General features: G+C 49.6%; 1 protein-coding gene across 1 annotated transcript in view; it reads left to right on the forward strand.

Moving 5' to 3' along the window:
* The window catches only part of LOC142186449 (V-set and immunoglobulin domain-containing protein 10-like), a 146,512-nt gene that overhangs the window by 55,426 nt on the left and 73,357 nt on the right, over nt 1–17,729 (forward strand). The window contains exons 9-11 of the mRNA XM_075261288.1: nt 2,279–2,611; nt 5,268–5,387; nt 17,568–17,592. Coding sequence (XP_075117389.1) covers nt 2,279–2,611; nt 5,268–5,387; nt 17,568–17,592 — 478 coding nt within the window. The remainder of the gene's footprint in view (nt 1–2,278; nt 2,612–5,267; nt 5,388–17,567; nt 17,593–17,729) is intronic.

Raw genomic sequence — 17,729 nt, forward strand, 5'->3', positions numbered from 1 at the left:
AGGGGTTGATAACAGGCTGAGCTTGTGGGCTGTCAGAATTTGTTCAGGCGTACACAGGCAGAAGGTCAGCAGAGAGGACAGCACAGGTTCAGAGGTCAGACACAGGAGACCAACAGAACGAGGTCATAGTCAACAATGGAGTTAGAAGCAAACCAAGGTCAACATACAGAAAGACCACAAGCAGAACGTCCTCACAGGAACCTATAATGCTCAGGCACCTGGTGCTCAGGGAAGCGGCTTTACATATGTTCTGGACATCAGGAATCAGCTGGGAAAGATTAGAGTTTGTATTGACCCTTTAAGACTCAATAAAGGAGTGTGTACCCTACAGGATCCAAGGAGAGAGCAGGTGGAGGGAGGAAGGTGAGAGACAGTAGGAGAACCAGGGTGCTTGCGAGGAGTGGGGGTACGCTGGCGTCCATGTCGGCCTGGATAGATCAAGTGTCTGCAGGACTATCCTAGAGATAGAAGAGGCCCTGGGGAAAGCAATCTGGTGACAGGGACTGCCAGAAGGAACAGCACGTGACGCAAGCATTATAAAATATCTTCTCCTCTACACCCTTTACCTCTTTTGACTCATGCCACAATCTTATCTGCCTTGGCAGCAGCCGCCTGACACTGGGTGCTACCACTAAGGTTACTGCAAGTCCTTATCCACGTCAGTGCTGCTTACTATGAAATAGTCAAACCTCATTATTGTAGAAGCCTGACCCTTGTGTAATATATTACCGCCCTCTCCTGTGTTACATCTGTATACATCTGTATATAAGGTCCTTACAGAGAGGAGCGGGCACAATACTGACCCTGGTGTAATATATTACCGCCCCCTCCTGTGTTACATCTGTATATAAGGTCCTTACAGAGAGGAGTGGGCACAATACTGACCCTGGTGTAATATATTACCGCCCCCTCCTGTGTTACACCTGTATATAAGGTCCTTACAGAGAGGAGCGGGCACAATACTGACCCTGGTGTAATATATTACCGCCCTCTCCTGTGTTACATCTGTATATAAGGTCCTTACAGAGAGGAGCGGGCACAATACTGACCCTGGTGTAATATATTACCGCCCTCTCCTGTGTTACATCTGTATATAAGGTCCTTACAGAGAGGAGCGGGCACAATACTGACCCTGGTGTAATATATTACCGCCCTCTCCTGTGTTACATCTGTATATATCTGTATATAAGGTCCTTACAGAGAGGAGCGGGCACAATACTGACCCTGGTATAATATATTACCGCCCTCTCCTGTGTTACATCTGTATATAAGGTCCTTACAGAGAGGAGCGGGCACAATACTGACCCTGGTATAATATATTACCGCCCTCTCCTGTGTTACATCTGTATATAAGGTCCTTACAGAGAGGAGCGGGCACAATACTGATCCTGGTATAATATATTACCGCCCCCTCCTGTGTTACACCTGTATATAAGGTCCTTACAGAGAGGAGCGGGCACAATACTGATCCTGGTATAATATATTACCGCCCCCTCCTGTGTTACATCTGTATATAAGGTCCTTACAGAGAGGAGCGGGCACAATACTGACCCTGGTATAATATATTACCGCCCTCTCCTGTGTTACACCTGTATATAAGGTCCTTACAGAGAGGAGCGGGCACAATACTGATCCTGGTATAATATATTACCGCCCTCTCCTGTGTTACATCTGTATATAAGGTCCTTACAGAGAGGAGCGGGCACAATACTGACCCTGGTGTAATATATTACCGCCCTCTCCTGTGTTACATCTGTATATAAGGTCCTTACAGAGAGGAGCGGGCACAATACTGACCCTGGTATAATATATTACCGCCCTCTCCTGTGTTACACCTGTATATAAGGTCCTTACAGAGAGGAGCGGGCACAATACTGATCCTGGTATAATATATTACCGCCCCCTCCTGTGTTACATCTGTATATAAGGTCCTTACAGAGAGGAGCGGGCACAATACTGACCCTGGTATAATATATTACCGCCCTCTCCTGTGTTACACCTGTATATAAGGTCCTTACAGAGAGGAGCGGGCACAATACTGATCCTGGTATAATATATTACCGCCCCCTCCTGTGTTACATCTGTATATAAGGTCCTTACAGAGAGGAGCGGGCACAATACTGACCCTGGTATAATATATTACCGCCCTCTCCTGTGTTACATCTGTATATAAGGTCCTTACAGAGAGGAGCGGGCACAATACTGACCACTTTCCACCACTACTTGTCATGTGCACTGATAGTGACTATTCTGTATGTTCTCCACTTTCCTCCATCAGAGCCTCTAAATTCTACCGGACTACCAAACAACACGCTAAGTAACGTTACAGAAGGCGGTAGAGTCTCCCTGATAGTCAGCCTAATATCTGGAGCCCGGGCACGGGCCGACTCATCCACATCTCAGACCCTTCCTGCCAAGTTCTCCTGGTACCGCCATCCCAGTCTGGAGACTATTGTGACTGGTGGTCCATTCATTGTGATCTCCAGTGACTATACATCCAATCTCACCATCAACCCCGTGTCCATGGCTCAGAACGGAACGTATGAATGTAGAGCCGAGAATGTTATGGGAAGTGCGACCTTCATCTTTAATGTGGTAGTGTCACCGAAAGGTAAGTCCTGCTCCAAGAATCCCTGATATTACATGTCATGTCCACAGGTGTCCACGACTGGAGTCCATGGAAGTATACAAAGAAGATAGTCCATCATGGCCCCCGACCATAAGATAATCGCAGCAATCACAAATCCTCAACCAGCCGTAACCCTGCAGCGCCCCCACAGGGGACATGAAGTATCACATAGGTTACACGGACCTCATTGGGTTGTCTATATAATGCAGTGACATGTTGGGTCCTCCACCAGTAGGACTCTCACTAGAGCCGGACTATTAGATGGGGGTCCTGAATGAGGAGACCCCTGGGATGTCTAATATCCAGTGTCCATGTCTGTATGATGTATAGGCCCCGCCTGTATCCAGATCTCCTGCAGTGCACCGTTTGCAGGTTATGTATATTATGGTGATCCGGCAGTATATTCCAGTGCTATATACTCTTCCTGGACCCTGTGAGTGCCCAGTCTCTGGTAACCCAATATACTAAGCCAATATACTTTAGCTGGACTATATAAATAAGATACAAATACCACTTACCCATCCTTGGTCCCCTGGAGCTCTGAGTTCCTCCTCCTCTTCTCTGCAGATCGCTGTTGGAGGTCTTATGCCTACGTGGTAGAGCAGGAAGCTGAAGGCTGACGGCTTCCTGCTGCACCGCTCTATTTACCTACATCTGCATTCTCAGGACCCTAATGTCCCCAGTCCTGAGCATGTCCATGTAGTTTGAAGGGTAAATGCAGCCATTTTCCTTCCAGATTGTTGTGGCACCCTGGTCGGGAATCATTGTGCTAGGGCCTCGGTGTGATGTCCTCTGCCTAGTCCCTGCCCCACTGGTGGTCCACTCATCAGATACTTTCATAGTCTAGGAAAATAACAAGATGGCAATGAGTTTTACTAATACTGGATGTGACCCCATGGACCCCATTACAGGGAGAGATACTTCTATATGTTTGTGCATGTTAGGGGTGTATATGTACAGGGCTATTTAGGAGGCAGTGTATACAGTGTATATACCGATAGCCCCTCCCTCAGCTGTCTGACTTGTAATTGCCTTTAATGTATTTATTTATAACTTTTTTGTTAATATTCTAATAAATTGATGTTTTATTTGACTTTGGTTATTCTGTGTGATTCTTTTTCTGTTGGGATTCATTGTCATACACCTGCTATAAGTGTGAATGAGTCCCTGCCCCACTGGTTGTCCTCTCATCGGACACTATCATACACCTGCTATAAGTGTGAACGAGTCCCTGCCCCCCTGGTTGTCCTCTCATCGGACACTATCATACACCTGCTATAAGTGTGAATGAGTCCCTGCCCCACTGGTTGTCCTCTCATCGGACACTATCATACACCTGCTATAAGTGTGAATGAGTCCCTGCCCCACTGGTTGTCCTCTCATCGGACACTATCATACACCTGCTATAAGTGTGAACGAGTCCCTGCCCCCCTGGTTGTCCTCTCATCGGACACTATCATACACCTGCTATAAGTGTGAACGAGTCCCTGCCCCACTGGTTGTCCTCTCATCGGACACTGTCATACACCTGCTATAAGTGTGAATGAGTCCCTGCCCCACTGGTTGTCCTCTCATCGGACACTATCATACACCTGCTATAAGTGTGAACGAGTCCCTGCCCCACTGGTTGTCCTCTCATCAGACACTATCATACACCTGCTATAAGTGTGAACGAGTCCCTGCCCCACTGGTTGTCCTCTCATCGGACACTGTCATACACCTGCTATAAGTGTGAATGAGTCCCTGCCCCACTGGTTGTCCTCTCATCGGACACTATCATACACCTGCTATAAGTGTGAACGAGTCCCTGCCCCCCTGGTTGTCCTCTCATCGGACACTGTCATACACCTGCTATAAGTGTGAACGAGTCCCTGCCCCCCTGGTTGTCCTCTCATCAGACACTATCATACACCTGCTATAAGTGTGAAGGAGTCCCTACCCCCCTGGTTGTCCTCTCATCGGACACTGTCATACACCTGCTATAAGTGTGAACGAGTCCCTGCCCCCCTGGTTGTCCTCTCATCGGACACTATCATACACCTGCTATAAGTGTGAACGAGTCCCTGCCCCACTGGTTGTCCTCTCATCGGACACTGTCATACACCTGCTATAAGTGTGAAGGAGTCCCTACCCCCCTGGTTGTCCTCTCATCGGACACTGTCATACACCTGCTATAAGTGTGAACGAGTCCCTGCCCCCCTGGTTGTCCTCTCATCGGACACTATCATACACCTGCTATAAGTGTGAACGAGTCCCTGCCCCCCTGGTTGTCCTCTCATCGGACACTATCATACACCTGCTATAAGTGTGAACGAGTCCCTGCCCCCCTGGTTGTCCTCTCATCGGACACTGTCATACACCTGCTATAAGTGTGAAGGAGTCCCTGCCCCACTGGTTGTCCTCTCATCGGACACTGTCATACACCTGCTATAAGTGTGAAGGAGTCCCTGCCCCACTGGTTGTCCTCTCATCGGACACTATCATACACCTGCTATAAGTGTGAATGAGTCCCTGCCCCACTGGTTGTCCTCTCATCGGACACTATCATACACCTGCTATAAGTGTGAACGAGTCCATGTAATGTCTTTCCTCCTGGTCGTTGACTCTCTTGGTGACTCTTCTCCTCTTTATCTTCCAGAGGATTCTTTTGGTAGTTCCAGTACTGGACTGAATGGTGGAGAGATTGCGGGTATTGTTATCGGAGTCCTCGCTGGTGTGGCCCTAATAGGAGTCATCGCGTTCTTCGTAGTAAAGAAAAGTAAGTCTGGCCCGGTATCTGGCCCTTGGGGGCGCTCTTGAGTCTTCCTGTAATCCCTTCTCATGGTCGTCTTGTGGATGATTTATTACCTTTCTCTTCGTCCATGTTCCCGCATCGTCTGCTCTCAGTGGATTGTACAGGACGTGTCTCACATTTCGGGGACTATCACACCCAGCAGGTTATTTATTGACGTGAGGTGTCCTCGCATCTCATTATACCTGGAATGAATCCTGTCCGTGCGAGGCACCACGTAGGTCCTTCTCCTAGCAGAGGTACTCATCATCATCATCATTCTCACCAGCACCATCTAGACCATAATGTCAGGACCTTCTAGATAAACTGCCCCACCCCCACATCACTTCTGTTTTATTTCTGTCTGGTCTGTTTTATGCTTTTAGGCCAAGTCCCCATATAGCGAGCCGCAGCCAAATAGCAGGAAAACCATGGCAGTAGCATTGCGGATTTTCCCACAGTGCTTATCAGTTTTTATCTTCCCCTCTTATTCCCATAGGTATAATTGTCGCAACGGTTTTGGTAGTCAGATCATTTCTGCTGCGGGTGGATGAGACTCAATGCCGGGAATGTAAAACGCTGAGGTTTTTGCTGCAGCACTTATGCCATGTGGGGCCCGGCCTAAAGTGGTCATCTGTACCTGTTCTTACCAGTCTCACTCCAGGATCATATATATTTACCTGCAGTAGCTGTCTCTATAGTCCCCGCGGTTCCCAAATAGACCGCCTCTATAGACTCCATACTGTCCGCCTCTATAGTCCCCACGGTTCCCATACTGTCCCCCTCTATAGTCCCCGCCGTTCCCATACTGTCCGCCTCTATAGTCCCCACGGTTCCCATACTGTCTGCCTCTATAGTTCCCGCCGTTCCCATACTGGTTGTCTCTATAGTCCCCACGGTTCCCATACTGTTCGCTTCTATAGTCCCCGTCGTTCCCATATTGGTTGCCTCTATAGTCCCCACGGTTCCCATACTGTCCCCCTCTATAGTCCCCGCCATTCCCATACTGTCCGCCTCTATAGTCCCCGCCATTCTCATACTGTCTCCCTCTATAGTCCCCGCCGTTCCCATACTGTCCGCCTCTATAGTCCCCGCCATTCTCATACTGTCTCCCTCTATAGTCCCCGCCGTTCCCATACTGTCCGCCTCTATAGTCCCCACCATTCTCATACTGTCTCCCTCTATAGTCCCCGCCGTTCCCATACTGTCCGCCTCTATAGACCTTGCGGTTCCCATACAGACAGTCTCTATAGACCTTACGGTTCCCATACTGGTCACCTCTGCAGACTCTGCGGTCCCCATACTGTCCACCTCTATTGTCACTGTGGTTCCTATGCTGTCCACCTCTCTAGACCCCGCAGTTCCCATACAGACAGCCTCTATAGACCTCACGGTTCCCATACTGTCCGCCTCTATAGACCCTGCAGTTCCCATACTGTCTGCCTCTATAGACCTTGTGGTTCCCATACAGATAGTCTCTATAGACCCCGCGGTTCCCATATAGACAGCCTCTATAGACCTTACAGTTCCCATATTGTCCGCCTCTATAGACCCCGCAGTTGCCATACTGTCCACCTCTATAGACCTTGTGGTTCCCATACAGACAGCCTCTATAGACCCCGCAGTTGCCATACTGTCTGCCTCTATAGTCCCTGCGGTTCCCATACTGTCTTGCCTCTATAGTCCCCACAGTTCCCATACTGTCCGCCTCTATAGACCTTACGGTTCCCATACTGTCCGCCTCTATAGACCTTACGATTCCCATACTGTCCACCTCTCTAGACCTCGCAGTTCCCATACTGTCCACCTCTATAGACCCCGCAGTTCTCATACTGTCCACCTCTATAGTCCCTGTGTTTCCCATACAGACAGTCTCTATAGACCCCGCGGTTCCCATACTGTCCACCTCTATAGACCCCGCAGTTCTCATACTGTCCACCTCTATAGTCCCTGTGTTTCCCATACAGACAGTCTCTATAGACCCCGCAGTTGCCATACTGTCCACCTCTATAGACCTTGTGGTTCCCATACAGACAGTCTCTATAGTCCCCGCGATTCCCATACAGACAGCCTCTATAGACCTTACGGTTCCCATACTGTCCGCCTCTATAGACCCCGCAGTTCCCATACTGTCCGCCTCTATAGTCCCTGCGGTTCCCATACAGACAGCCTCTATAGACCCCGCAGTTGCCATACTGTCTGCCTCTATAGACCCCGCAGTTCTCATACTGTCCACCTCTATAGACCTTGTGGTTCCCATACAGACAGTCTCTATAGACCCCGCGATTCCCATACAGACAGCCTCTATAGACCTTACGGTTCCCATACTGTCCGCCTCTATAGACCCCGCAGTTCCCATACTGTCTGCCTCTATAGTCCCTGCGGTTCCCATACTGTCCGCCTCTATAGACCTTACGGTTCCCATACTGTCCGCCTCTATAGACCTTACAGTTCCCATACTGTCCGCCTCTATAGACTTTACAGTTCCCATACTGTCCGCCTCTATAGACCTTACGGTTCCCATACTGTCTGCCTCTATAGTCCCCGCAGTTTCCATACTGTCCTCCTCTATAGACCCCGCAGTTCCCATACAGACAGCCTCTATAGACCTTACGGTTCCCATACTGGCCGCCTCTATCACACGTTCCCAGTGATGTGTTGCTGTAGGACCTGTGGGTCTGGATTATTGATAAGTGCTGGGGTGTCCTTTTTAAGGACTGTTAGCTTATTACCTCTGGTGCCCTGTGTTGGGCCTGAGGAGAGAGACGGAGCAGGATATGAGAACTCTCGGTTTGGATGAGGCTTCACATTAGCTGCTTTTGCTGTTGATGATTTATTTGAGCCAAATACCGGCATGACTACAAAGTGGAAATATAAAGGAAGTTCTTATACGTCACTCAATCCACCAATGACTGCGCCAACCCCTCAGGCTCCACACTTAGCAGGAATCTCTCTGCCTGGAAGGTTCCTGTAATCTACGAAGTGTAAGGATCAAGGAACAGGCAGAGGTCCAAAATCACCTACCTAAGAGATTTATGGGAAGTCCACTGTCCAGGTCATAAATGTGTCATTCAGCAGGTTCTACTGTCTATCCTGTCCCCTCCATCCATCTATTCCTGGTTTCCTCGGCCTTATCTTGATGTCTTATACAGTTTCGGGATTACGTTCCCACATTCTGTCCTTTCTGTTCTCTCCTATACTAGAAATAACCCGTGCAGGTGCTAGAGTCTGACTCCGCTATCTCTGGGTATCTCCAGCGGCTCACCCTACAGTCTCTCTCACCCTACAGTCATGTCTCTTACCCTACAATAATATCTCTCACCCTACAGTCTCTCTTACCCTACAGTCTCTCTTACCCTACAATATCTCTTACCCTACAGTCTCACTCAACCTACAGTCTCACTCACCCTATAGTCTCTCTCACCCTACAGTCTCTCTTTCTCTACAGCCTCTCTCACCCTACAGTCTCTCTTACCCTACAATAATATCTCTTACCCTACAATATCTCTTACCCTACAATATCTCTCACCCTACAGTCTCTCTCTCACCCTACAGTCTCTCTCTCACCCTACAGTCTCTCTCTCACCCTACAGTCTCTCTCACCCTACAGTCTCTCTTACCCTACAGTCAGGTCTCTTACCCTACAATAATATCTCTCACCCTACAATAATATCTCTCACCCTACAGTCATGTCTCTTACCCTACAATAATATCTCTCACCCTACAGTCTCTCTTACCCTACAATATCTCTTACCCTACAGTCTCACTCAACCTACAGTCTCACTCACCCTATAGTCTCTCTCACCCTACAGTCTCTCTTTCTCTACAGCCTCTCTCACCCTACAGTCTCTCTTACCCTACAATATCTCTCACCCTACAGTCTCTCTCTCACCCTACAGTCTCTCTCACCCTACAGTCTCTCTCTCACCCTACAATATCTCTCACCCTACAGTCTCTCTCTCACCCTACAGTCTCTCTTACCCTACAATAATATCTCTCACCCTACAGTCTCTCTTACCCTACAGTCTCTCTTACCCTACAGTCTCTCTCACCCTACAGTCTCTCTCTCACCCTACACTCTCTCTCACCCTACAGTCATGTCTCTTACCCTACAATAATATCTCTCACCCTACAGTCTCTCTTACCCTACAATATCTCTTACCCTACAGTCTCACTCAACCTACAGTCTCTCTCACCCTATAGTCTCTCTCACCCTATAGTCTCTCTCACCCTACAGTCTCTCTTTCTCTACAGTCTCTCTTACCCTACAATAAAATCTCTTACCCTACAGTCTCTCTTACCCTACAGCCTCTCTTACCCTACAGTCATGTCTCTTACCCTACAATAATATCTCTCACCCTACAGTCTCTCTTACCCTACAATATCTCTTAGGGTGCAATCACACGATGTAACGTGCAGCGTGACCTGGCACATATACGGCATGTGAGAGTTTGCGTGCCATAAAAGCTCCCATTGAGTTCAATGGGAGTTAGGATCGTGATTTTGCCAGGTCACGCGGCACGTTACATCGTGTGAATGCACCCTTACCCTACAGTCTCTCTCACTCTACAGTCTCTTTTATCCTACAATGTCTTGTCCATAGCTTTGCTTTTTGGGATATTTCAGCCTGTTTTCTCATTGTAAGCCGATTATTTCCGTTTCCACCTGGACAGACTTTCTGACTATTCTTGATGGACATATAGGTTTGCATAGTAGCCGCGTACCCCTATAGATATCTGTCCTTGGCTTTCTTCTACTTTCCTTATCCATTATCTGAGCCTCATCCTATAAATCTCTGGTATTATTGGGTGTGTACAATGATCAGGATTGGTGTACGATACATAATAGATACCATACGTGGGACAATTATTTGGATGTTGATCCTTTCTGGTGGGCCTTCTGCTTCTGTTTCTGACACCTGATTCTAAAGGAGCTGCATCATCTTCCTCTAACACCTACTTTTATCTTCTTTGGCGCCTTCTTCCTCCAGCTTCTTCATCTGGTTCTTCAAATTCTTCCTCCACCACCTTCTTAATTTTCCTTCCGCTCCTTCTCCATCTTCTTCCTCCAGCTTCTTCTGTTATGTCCTCCAGCTACTCCTCCAGTCCCTCCTCTATCTTCTTTAGCTCCTGCTTCTTCCTACAGATCCTCCTTCTTCTTATTCCTCCAGCATCTCCTCCATCTTCTTCCTCCAGCTCCTCCTTTTGTTACTTTCTCCAGCACCTCTTCCATCTATTTTTAGCTCCTGTTTATCCCTCCAGCTCCTCCTCCATCTTCTTTAGCTCCTGCTTCTCCCTCCAGCTCCTTCTCCATCTTCTTTAGCTCCTGCTTCTCCCTCCAGCTCCTCCTCCATCTTCTTTAGCTCCTGCTTCTTCCGCCAGCTCCTCTTTCTTCTACTTTAGCTCCTGCTTCTTCCTCCAGCTCCTCCATCTTCTTTAGCTCCTGCTTCTCCCTCCAGCTCCTCCTTCTTCTTCTTTAGCCCCTGCTTCTCCCTCCAGATCCTCCTCCATCTTCTTTAGCTCCTGCTTCTCCCTCCAGCTCCTCCTTCTTCTTATTCTTTAGCTCTTGCTTCTTCCTCCAGCTCCTCCTTCTTCTTCTTTAGCTCCTGCTTCTCCCTCCAGCTCCTCCTCCATCTTCTTTAGCTCCTGCTTCTTCCTCCAGCTCCTCCTTCTTCTTCTTTAGCTCCTGCTTCTCCCTCCAGCTCCTCCTCCATCTTCTTTAGCTCCTGCTTCTTCTTTAGCTCCTGCTTCTCCCTCCAGCTCCTCCTCCATCTTCTTTAGCTCCTGCTTCTTCCGCCAGCTCCTCTTTCTTCTACTTTAGCTCCTGCTTCTTCCTCCAGCTCCTCCATCTTCTTTAGCTCCTGCTTCTCCCTCCAGCTCCTCCTCCTTCTTCTTTAGCTCCTGCTTCTCCCTCCAGATCCTCCTCCATCTTCTTTAGCTCCTGCTTCTCCCTCCAGCTCCTCCTTCTTCTTCTTTAGCTCTTGCTTCTTCCTCCAGCTCCTCCTTCTTCTTTAGCTCCTGCTTCTCCCTCCAGCTCCTCCTTCTTCTTCTTTAGCTCCTGCTTCTCCCTCCAGCTCCTCCTCCATCTTCTTTAGCTCCTGCTTCTCCCTCCAGCTCCTCCTCCATCTTCTTTAGCTCCTGCTTCTTCCTAAGCTCCTGCTTCTCCCTCCAGCTCCTCTTCCATCTTCTTTAGCTCCTGCTTCTTCCTCCAGCTCCTCCTCCATCTTCTTTAGCTCCTGCTTCTTCCTCCAGCTCTTCCTTCTTCTTCTTTAGCTCCTGCTTCTCCCTCCAGCTCCTCCTCCATCTTCTTTAGCTCCTGCTTCTCCCTCCAGCTCCTCCTCCATCTTCTTTAGCTCCTGCTTCTTCCGCCAGCTCCTCTTTCTTCTACTTTAGCTCCTGTTTCTCCCTCCAGCTCCTCCATCTTCTTTAGCTCCTGCTTCTTCCTCCAGCTCCTCCTTCTTCTTCTTTAGCTCCTGCTTCTCCCTCCAGCTCCTCCTCCATCTTCTTTAGCTCCTGCTTCTTCCTCCAGCTCCTCCTTCTTCTTCTTTAGCTCCTGCTTCTCCCTCCAGCTCCTCCTCCATCTTCTTTAGCTCCTGCTTCTTCTTTAGCTCCTGCTTCTCCCTCCAGCTCCTCCTCCATCTTCTTTAGCTCCTGCTTCTTCCGCCAGCTCCTCTTTCTTCTACTTTAGCTCCTGCTTCTTCCTCCAGCTCCTCCATCTTCTTTAGCTCCTGCTTCTCCCTCCAGCTCCTCCTCCTTCTTCTTTAGTTCCTGCTTCTCCCTCCAGATCCTCCTCCATCTTCTTTAGCTCCTGCTTCTTCCTCCAGCTCCTCCTTCTTCTTCTTTAGCTCCTGCTTCTCCCTCCAGCTCCTCCTCCATCTTCTTTAGCTCCTGCTTCTTCCGCCAGCTCCTCTTTCTTCTACTTTAGCTCCTGCTTCTTCCTCCAGCTCCTCCATCTTCTTTAGCTCCTGCTTCTCCCTCCAGCTCCTCCTCCTTCTTCTTTAGCTCCTGCTTCTCCCTCCAGATCCTCCTCCATCTTCTTTAGCTCCTGCTTCTCCCTCCAGCTCCTCCTTCTTCTTCTTTAGCTCTTGCTTCTTCCTCCAGCTCCTCCTTCTTCTTCTTTAGCTCCTGCTTCTCCCTCCAGCTCCTCCTCCATCTTCTTTAGCTCCTGCTTCTCCCTCCAGCTCCTCCTCCATCTTCTTTAGCTCCTGCTTCTTCCTTAGCTCCTGCTTCTCCCTCCAGCTCCTCTTCCATCTTCTTTAGCTCCTGCTTCTTCCTCCAGCTCCTCCTCCATCTTGTTTAGCTCCTGCTTCTTCCTCCAGCTCTTCCTTCTTCTTCTTTAGCTCCTGCTTCTCCCTCCAGCTCCTCCTCCATCTTCTTTAGCTCCTGCTTCTCCCTCCAGCTCCTCCTCCATCTTCTTTAGCTCCTGCTTCTTCCGCCAGCTCCTCCATCTTCTTTAGCTCCTGCTTCTTCCTCCAGCTCCTCCTTCTTCTTCTTTAGCTCCTGCTTCTCTCTCCAGCTCCTCCTCCATCTTCTTTAGCTCCTGCTTCTTCCTCCAGCTCCTCCTTCTTCTTCTTTAGCTCCTGCTTCTCCCTCCAGCTCCTCCTCCATCTTCTTTAGCTCCTGCTTCTTCTTTAGCTCCTGCTTCTCCCTCCAGCTCCTCCTCCATCTTCTTTAGCTCCTGCTTCTTCCGCCAGCTCCTCTTTCTTCTACTTTAGCTCCTGCTTCTTCCTCCAGCTCCTCCATCTTCTTTAGCTCCTGCTTCTCCCTCCAGCTCCTCCTCCTTCTTCTTTAGTTCCTGCTTCTCCCTCCAGATCCTCCTCCATCTTCTTTAGCTCCTGCTTCTCCCTCCAGCTCCTCCTTCTTCTTCTTTAGCTCTTGCTTCTTCCTCCAGCTCCTCCTTCTTCTTCTTTAGCTCCTGCTTCTCCCTCCAGCTCCTCCTCCATCTTCTTTAGCTCCTGCTTCTCCCTCCAGCTCCTCCTCCATCTTCTTTAGCTCCTGCTTCTTCCTTAGCTCCTGCTTCTCCCTCCAGCTCCTCTTCCATCTTCTTTAGCTCCTGCTTCTTCCTCCAGCTCCTCCTCCATCTTCTTTAGCTCCTGCTTCTTCCTCCAGCTCTTCCTTCTTCTACTTTAGCTCCTGCTTCTCCCTCCAGCTCCTCCATCTTCTTTAGCTCCTGCTTCTTCCTCCAGCTCCTCCATCTTCTTTAGCTCCTGCTTCATCCTATAGATCCTCCACCATCTTCTTTAGCTCTTGCTTCTCCCTCCAGCTCCTTCTCCATCTTCTTTAGCTCCTGCTTCTCCCTCCAGCTCCTTCTCCATCTTCTTTAGCTCCTGCTTCTTCCTCCAGATCCTCCTCCATCTTCTTTAGTTCCTGCTTCTTCCTCCAGCTCCTCCTTCTTCTTCCATAGCCCCTGCTTCTTCCTTAGCCCCTTCTCCATCTTCGTTAGCCCCTGCTTCTCCCTCCAGCTCCTTCTCCATCTTCTTTAGCTCCTGCTTCTTCCTCCAGATCCTCCTCCATCTTCTTTAGTTCCTGTTTCTCCCTCCAGCTCCTCCATCTTCTTTAGCTCCTGCTTCTTCCTCCAGCTCCTCCTTCTTCTTCTTTAGCTCCTGCTTCTCCCTCCAGCTCCTCCTCCATCTTCTTTAGCTCTTGCTTCGTCCACCAGCTCCTCTTTCTTCTACTTTAGCTCCTGCTTCTTTCTCCAGCTCCTCCTCCATCTTCTTTAGCTCCTGCTTCATCCTACAGATCCTCCACCATCTTCTTTAGCTCCTGCTTCTCCCTCCAGCTCCTCCTTCTTCTTCAGCTCCTACTTCTTCCTCCAGCTCCTCCTTCTTCTTCAGCTCCTGCTTCTTCCTCCAGCTCCTCCTCCATCTTCTTTAGCTCCTACTTCTTCCTCCAGCTCCTCCTTCTTCTTCAGCTCCTACTTCTTCCTCCAGCTCCTCCTTCTTCTTCAGCTCCTGCTTCTACCTCCAGCTCCTCCTCCTTCTTCAGCTCCTGTTTCTTCCTTAGCTCCTCCTTCTACCTCCAGCTCCTCCTTCCTCCAGCTCCTCCATCTTCTTTAGCTCCTGCTTCTCCCTCCAGCTCCTCCATCTTCTTTAGCTCCTACTTCTTCCTCCAGCTCCTCCTTCTTCTTCAGCTCCTGCTTCTTCCTCCGGCTCCTCCTCCTTCTTCAGCTCCTGTTTCTTCCTTAGCTCCTCCTTCTACCTCCAGCTCCTCCTTCCTCCAGCTCCTCCTTCTTCTTCCTTAGCTCCTGCTTCTCCCTCCAGCTCCTCCTCCATCTTCTTTAGCTCCTGCTTCTTCCGCCAGCTCCTCTTTCTTCTACTTTAGCTCCTGTTTCTCCCTCCAGCTCCTCCATCTTCTTTAGCTCCTGCTTCTTCCTCCAGCTCCTCCTTCTTCTTCTTTAGCTCCTGCTTCTCCCTCCAGCTCCTCCTCCATCTTCTTTAGCTCCTGCTTCTTCCTCCAGCTCCTCCTTCTTCTTCTTTAGCTCCTGCTTCTCCCTCCAGCTCCTCCTCCATCTTCTTTAGCTCCTGCTTCTTCTTTAGCTCCTGCTTCTCCCTCCAGCTCCTCCTCCATCTTCTTTAGCTCCTGCTTCTTCCGCCAGCTCCTCTTTCTTCTACTTTAGCTCCTGCTTCTTCCTCCAGCTCCTCCTCCATCTTCTTTAGCTCCTGCTTCTCCCTCCAGCTCCTCCTCCTTCTTCTTTAGTTCCTGCTTCTCCCTCCAGATCCTCCTCCATCTTCTTTAGCTCCTGCTTCTTCCTCCAGCTCCTCCTTCTTCTTCTTTAGCTCCTGCTTCTCCCTCCAGCTCCTCCTCCATCTTCTTTAGCTCCTGCTTCTTCTTTAGCTCCTGCTTCTCCCTCCAGCTCCTCCTCCATCTTCTTTAGCTCCTGCTTCTTCCGCCAGCTCCTCTTTCTTCTACTTTAGCTCCTGCTTCTTCCTCCAGCTCCTCCATCTTCTTTAGCTCCTGCTTCTCCCTCCAGCTCCTCCTCCTTCTTCTTTAGCTCCTGCTTCTCCCTCCAGATCCTCCTCCTTCTTCTTTAGCTCCTGCTTCTCCCTCCAGATCCTCCTCCATCTTCTTTAGCTCCTGCTTCTCCCTCCAGCTCCTCCTTCTTCTTCTTTAGCTCTTGCTTCTTCCTCCAGCTCCTCCTTCTTCTTCTTTAGCTCCTGCTTCTCCCTCCAGCTCCTCCTCCATCTTCTTTAGCTCCTGCTTCTCCCTCCAGCTCCTCCTCCATCTTCTTTAGCTCCTGCTTCTTCCTTAGCTCCTGCTTCTCCCTCCAGCTCCTCTTCCATCTTCTTTAGCTCCTGCTTCTTCCTCCAGCTCCTCCTCCATCTTCTTTAGCTCCTGCTTCTTCCTCCAGCTCTTCCTTCTTCTTCTTTAGCTCCTGCTTCTCCCTCCAGCTCCTCCTCCATCTTCTTTAGCTCCTGCTTCTTCCTCCAGCTCCTCCTCCATCTTCTTTAGCTCCTGCTTCTTCCTCCAGCTCCTCCTTCTTCTTCTTTAGCTCCTGCTTCTCTCTCCAGCTCCTCCTCCATCTTCTTTAGCTCCTGCTTCTTCCTCCAGCTCCTCCTTCTTCTTCTTTAGCTCCTGCTTCTCCCTCCAGCTCCTCCTCCATCTTCTTTAGCTCCTGCTTCTTCCGCCAGCTCCTCTTTCTTCTACTTTAGCTCCTGCTTCTTCCTCCAGCTCCTCCATCTTCTTTAGCTCCTGCTTCTCCCTCCAGCTCCTCCTCCTTCTTCTTTAGTTCCTGCTTCTCCCTCCAGATCCTCCTCCATCTTCTTTAGCTCCTGCTTCTCCCTCCAGCTCCTCCTTCTTCTTCTTTAGCTCTTGCTTCTTCCTCCAGCTCCTCCTTCTTCTTCTTTAGCTCCTGCTTCTTCCTCCAGCTCCTCCTTCTTCTTCCATAGCCCCTGCTTCTTCCTTAGCCCCTTCTCCATCTTCGTTAGCCCCTGCTTCTCCCTCCAGCTCCTTCTCCATCTTCTTTAGCTCCTGCTTCTTCCTCCAGATCCTCCTCCATCTTCTTTAGTTCCTGCTTCTTCCTCCAGCTCCTCCTTCTTCTTCCATAGCCCCTGCTTCTTCCTTAGCCCCTTCTCCATCTTCGTTAGCCCCTGCTTCTCCCTCCAGCTCCTTCTCCATCTTCTTTAGCTCCTGCTTCTTCCTCCAGATCCTCCTCCATCTTCTTTAGTTCCTGTTTCTCCCTCCAGCTCCTCCATCTTCTTTAGCTCCTGCTTCTCCCTCCAGCTCCTCCTCCATCTTCTTTAGCTCTTGCTTCTTCCACCAGCTCCTCTTTCTTCTACTTTAGCTCCTGCTTCTTTCTCCAGCTCCTCCTCCATCTTCTTTAGCTCCTGCTTCATCCTACAGATCCTCCACCATCTTCTTTAGCTCCTGCTTCTCCCTCCAGCTCCTCCTTCTTCTTCAGCTCCTACTTCTTCCTCCAGCTCCTACTTCTTCCTCCAGCTCCTCCTTCTTCTTCAGCTCCTGCTTCTTCCTCCAGCTCCTCCTCCATCTTCTTTAGCTCCTCCTTCTTCCTCCAGCTCCTCCTTCTTCTTCAGCTCCTACTTCTTCCTCCAGCTCCTCCTTCTTCTTCTTCAGCTCCTGTTTCTTCCTTAGCTCCTCCTTCTACCTCCAGCTCCTCCTTCCTCCAGCTCCTCCTTCCTCCAGCTCCTCCTTCCTCCAGCTCCTCCTTCTTCTTCCTTAGCTCCTACTTCTTCCTCCAGCTCCTCCTTCTTCTTCAGCTCCTGTTTCTTCCTTAGCTCCTCCTTCTACCTCCAGCTCCTCCTTCCTCCAGCTCCTCCTTCCTCCAGCTCCTCCTTCCTCCAGCTCCTCCTTCTTCTTCCTTAGCTCCTGCTTCTCCCTCCAGCTCCTTTTCCTCCATCTTCTTCCTCCAGCTCCTCCTTCTTCCAGCTCCTCCTTCTTCTTCCTCCAGCTCCTCCTCCTCCAGCTCCTCCTTCTTCCTCCAGCTCCTCCTCCTTTAGCTCCTGCTTCTTCCTCCAGCTCCTGCTTCTTCTTCCAGCTCCTCCTCCTCCTTCCTCCACCTCTTCCTCCATCTTCTTCCCCCATCTCCTCGGCTTGCTCCTGTACAGGTGGGCTAGTAATCTTGATATGCCATGGGGTTATTTCTTGACTGTGATTCTGCAGATTTCTTATTTCTGTATCTTTTGCTGATATAAGACATTTCTGTATCCTGCAGAAAAACGGAGCAATGTGAATAAGAGGTAAGAGCTCGATGTGCAAATAGACAAGTTTCTGCCCGAGGAGAAACTGAAGAGTCTGTTTGTGACATGAGATGAATGAAGTTGATGCTAATCTGCATAATCCTGTAATCTCTAATCCATAATCATTATATCAGGAT

Source organism: Leptodactylus fuscus, unplaced genomic scaffold, assembly GCF_031893055.1.
Source record: "Leptodactylus fuscus isolate aLepFus1 unplaced genomic scaffold, aLepFus1.hap2 HAP2_SCAFFOLD_103, whole genome shotgun sequence".
Lineage (NCBI taxonomy): Eukaryota > Metazoa > Chordata > Amphibia > Anura > Leptodactylidae > Leptodactylus > Leptodactylus fuscus.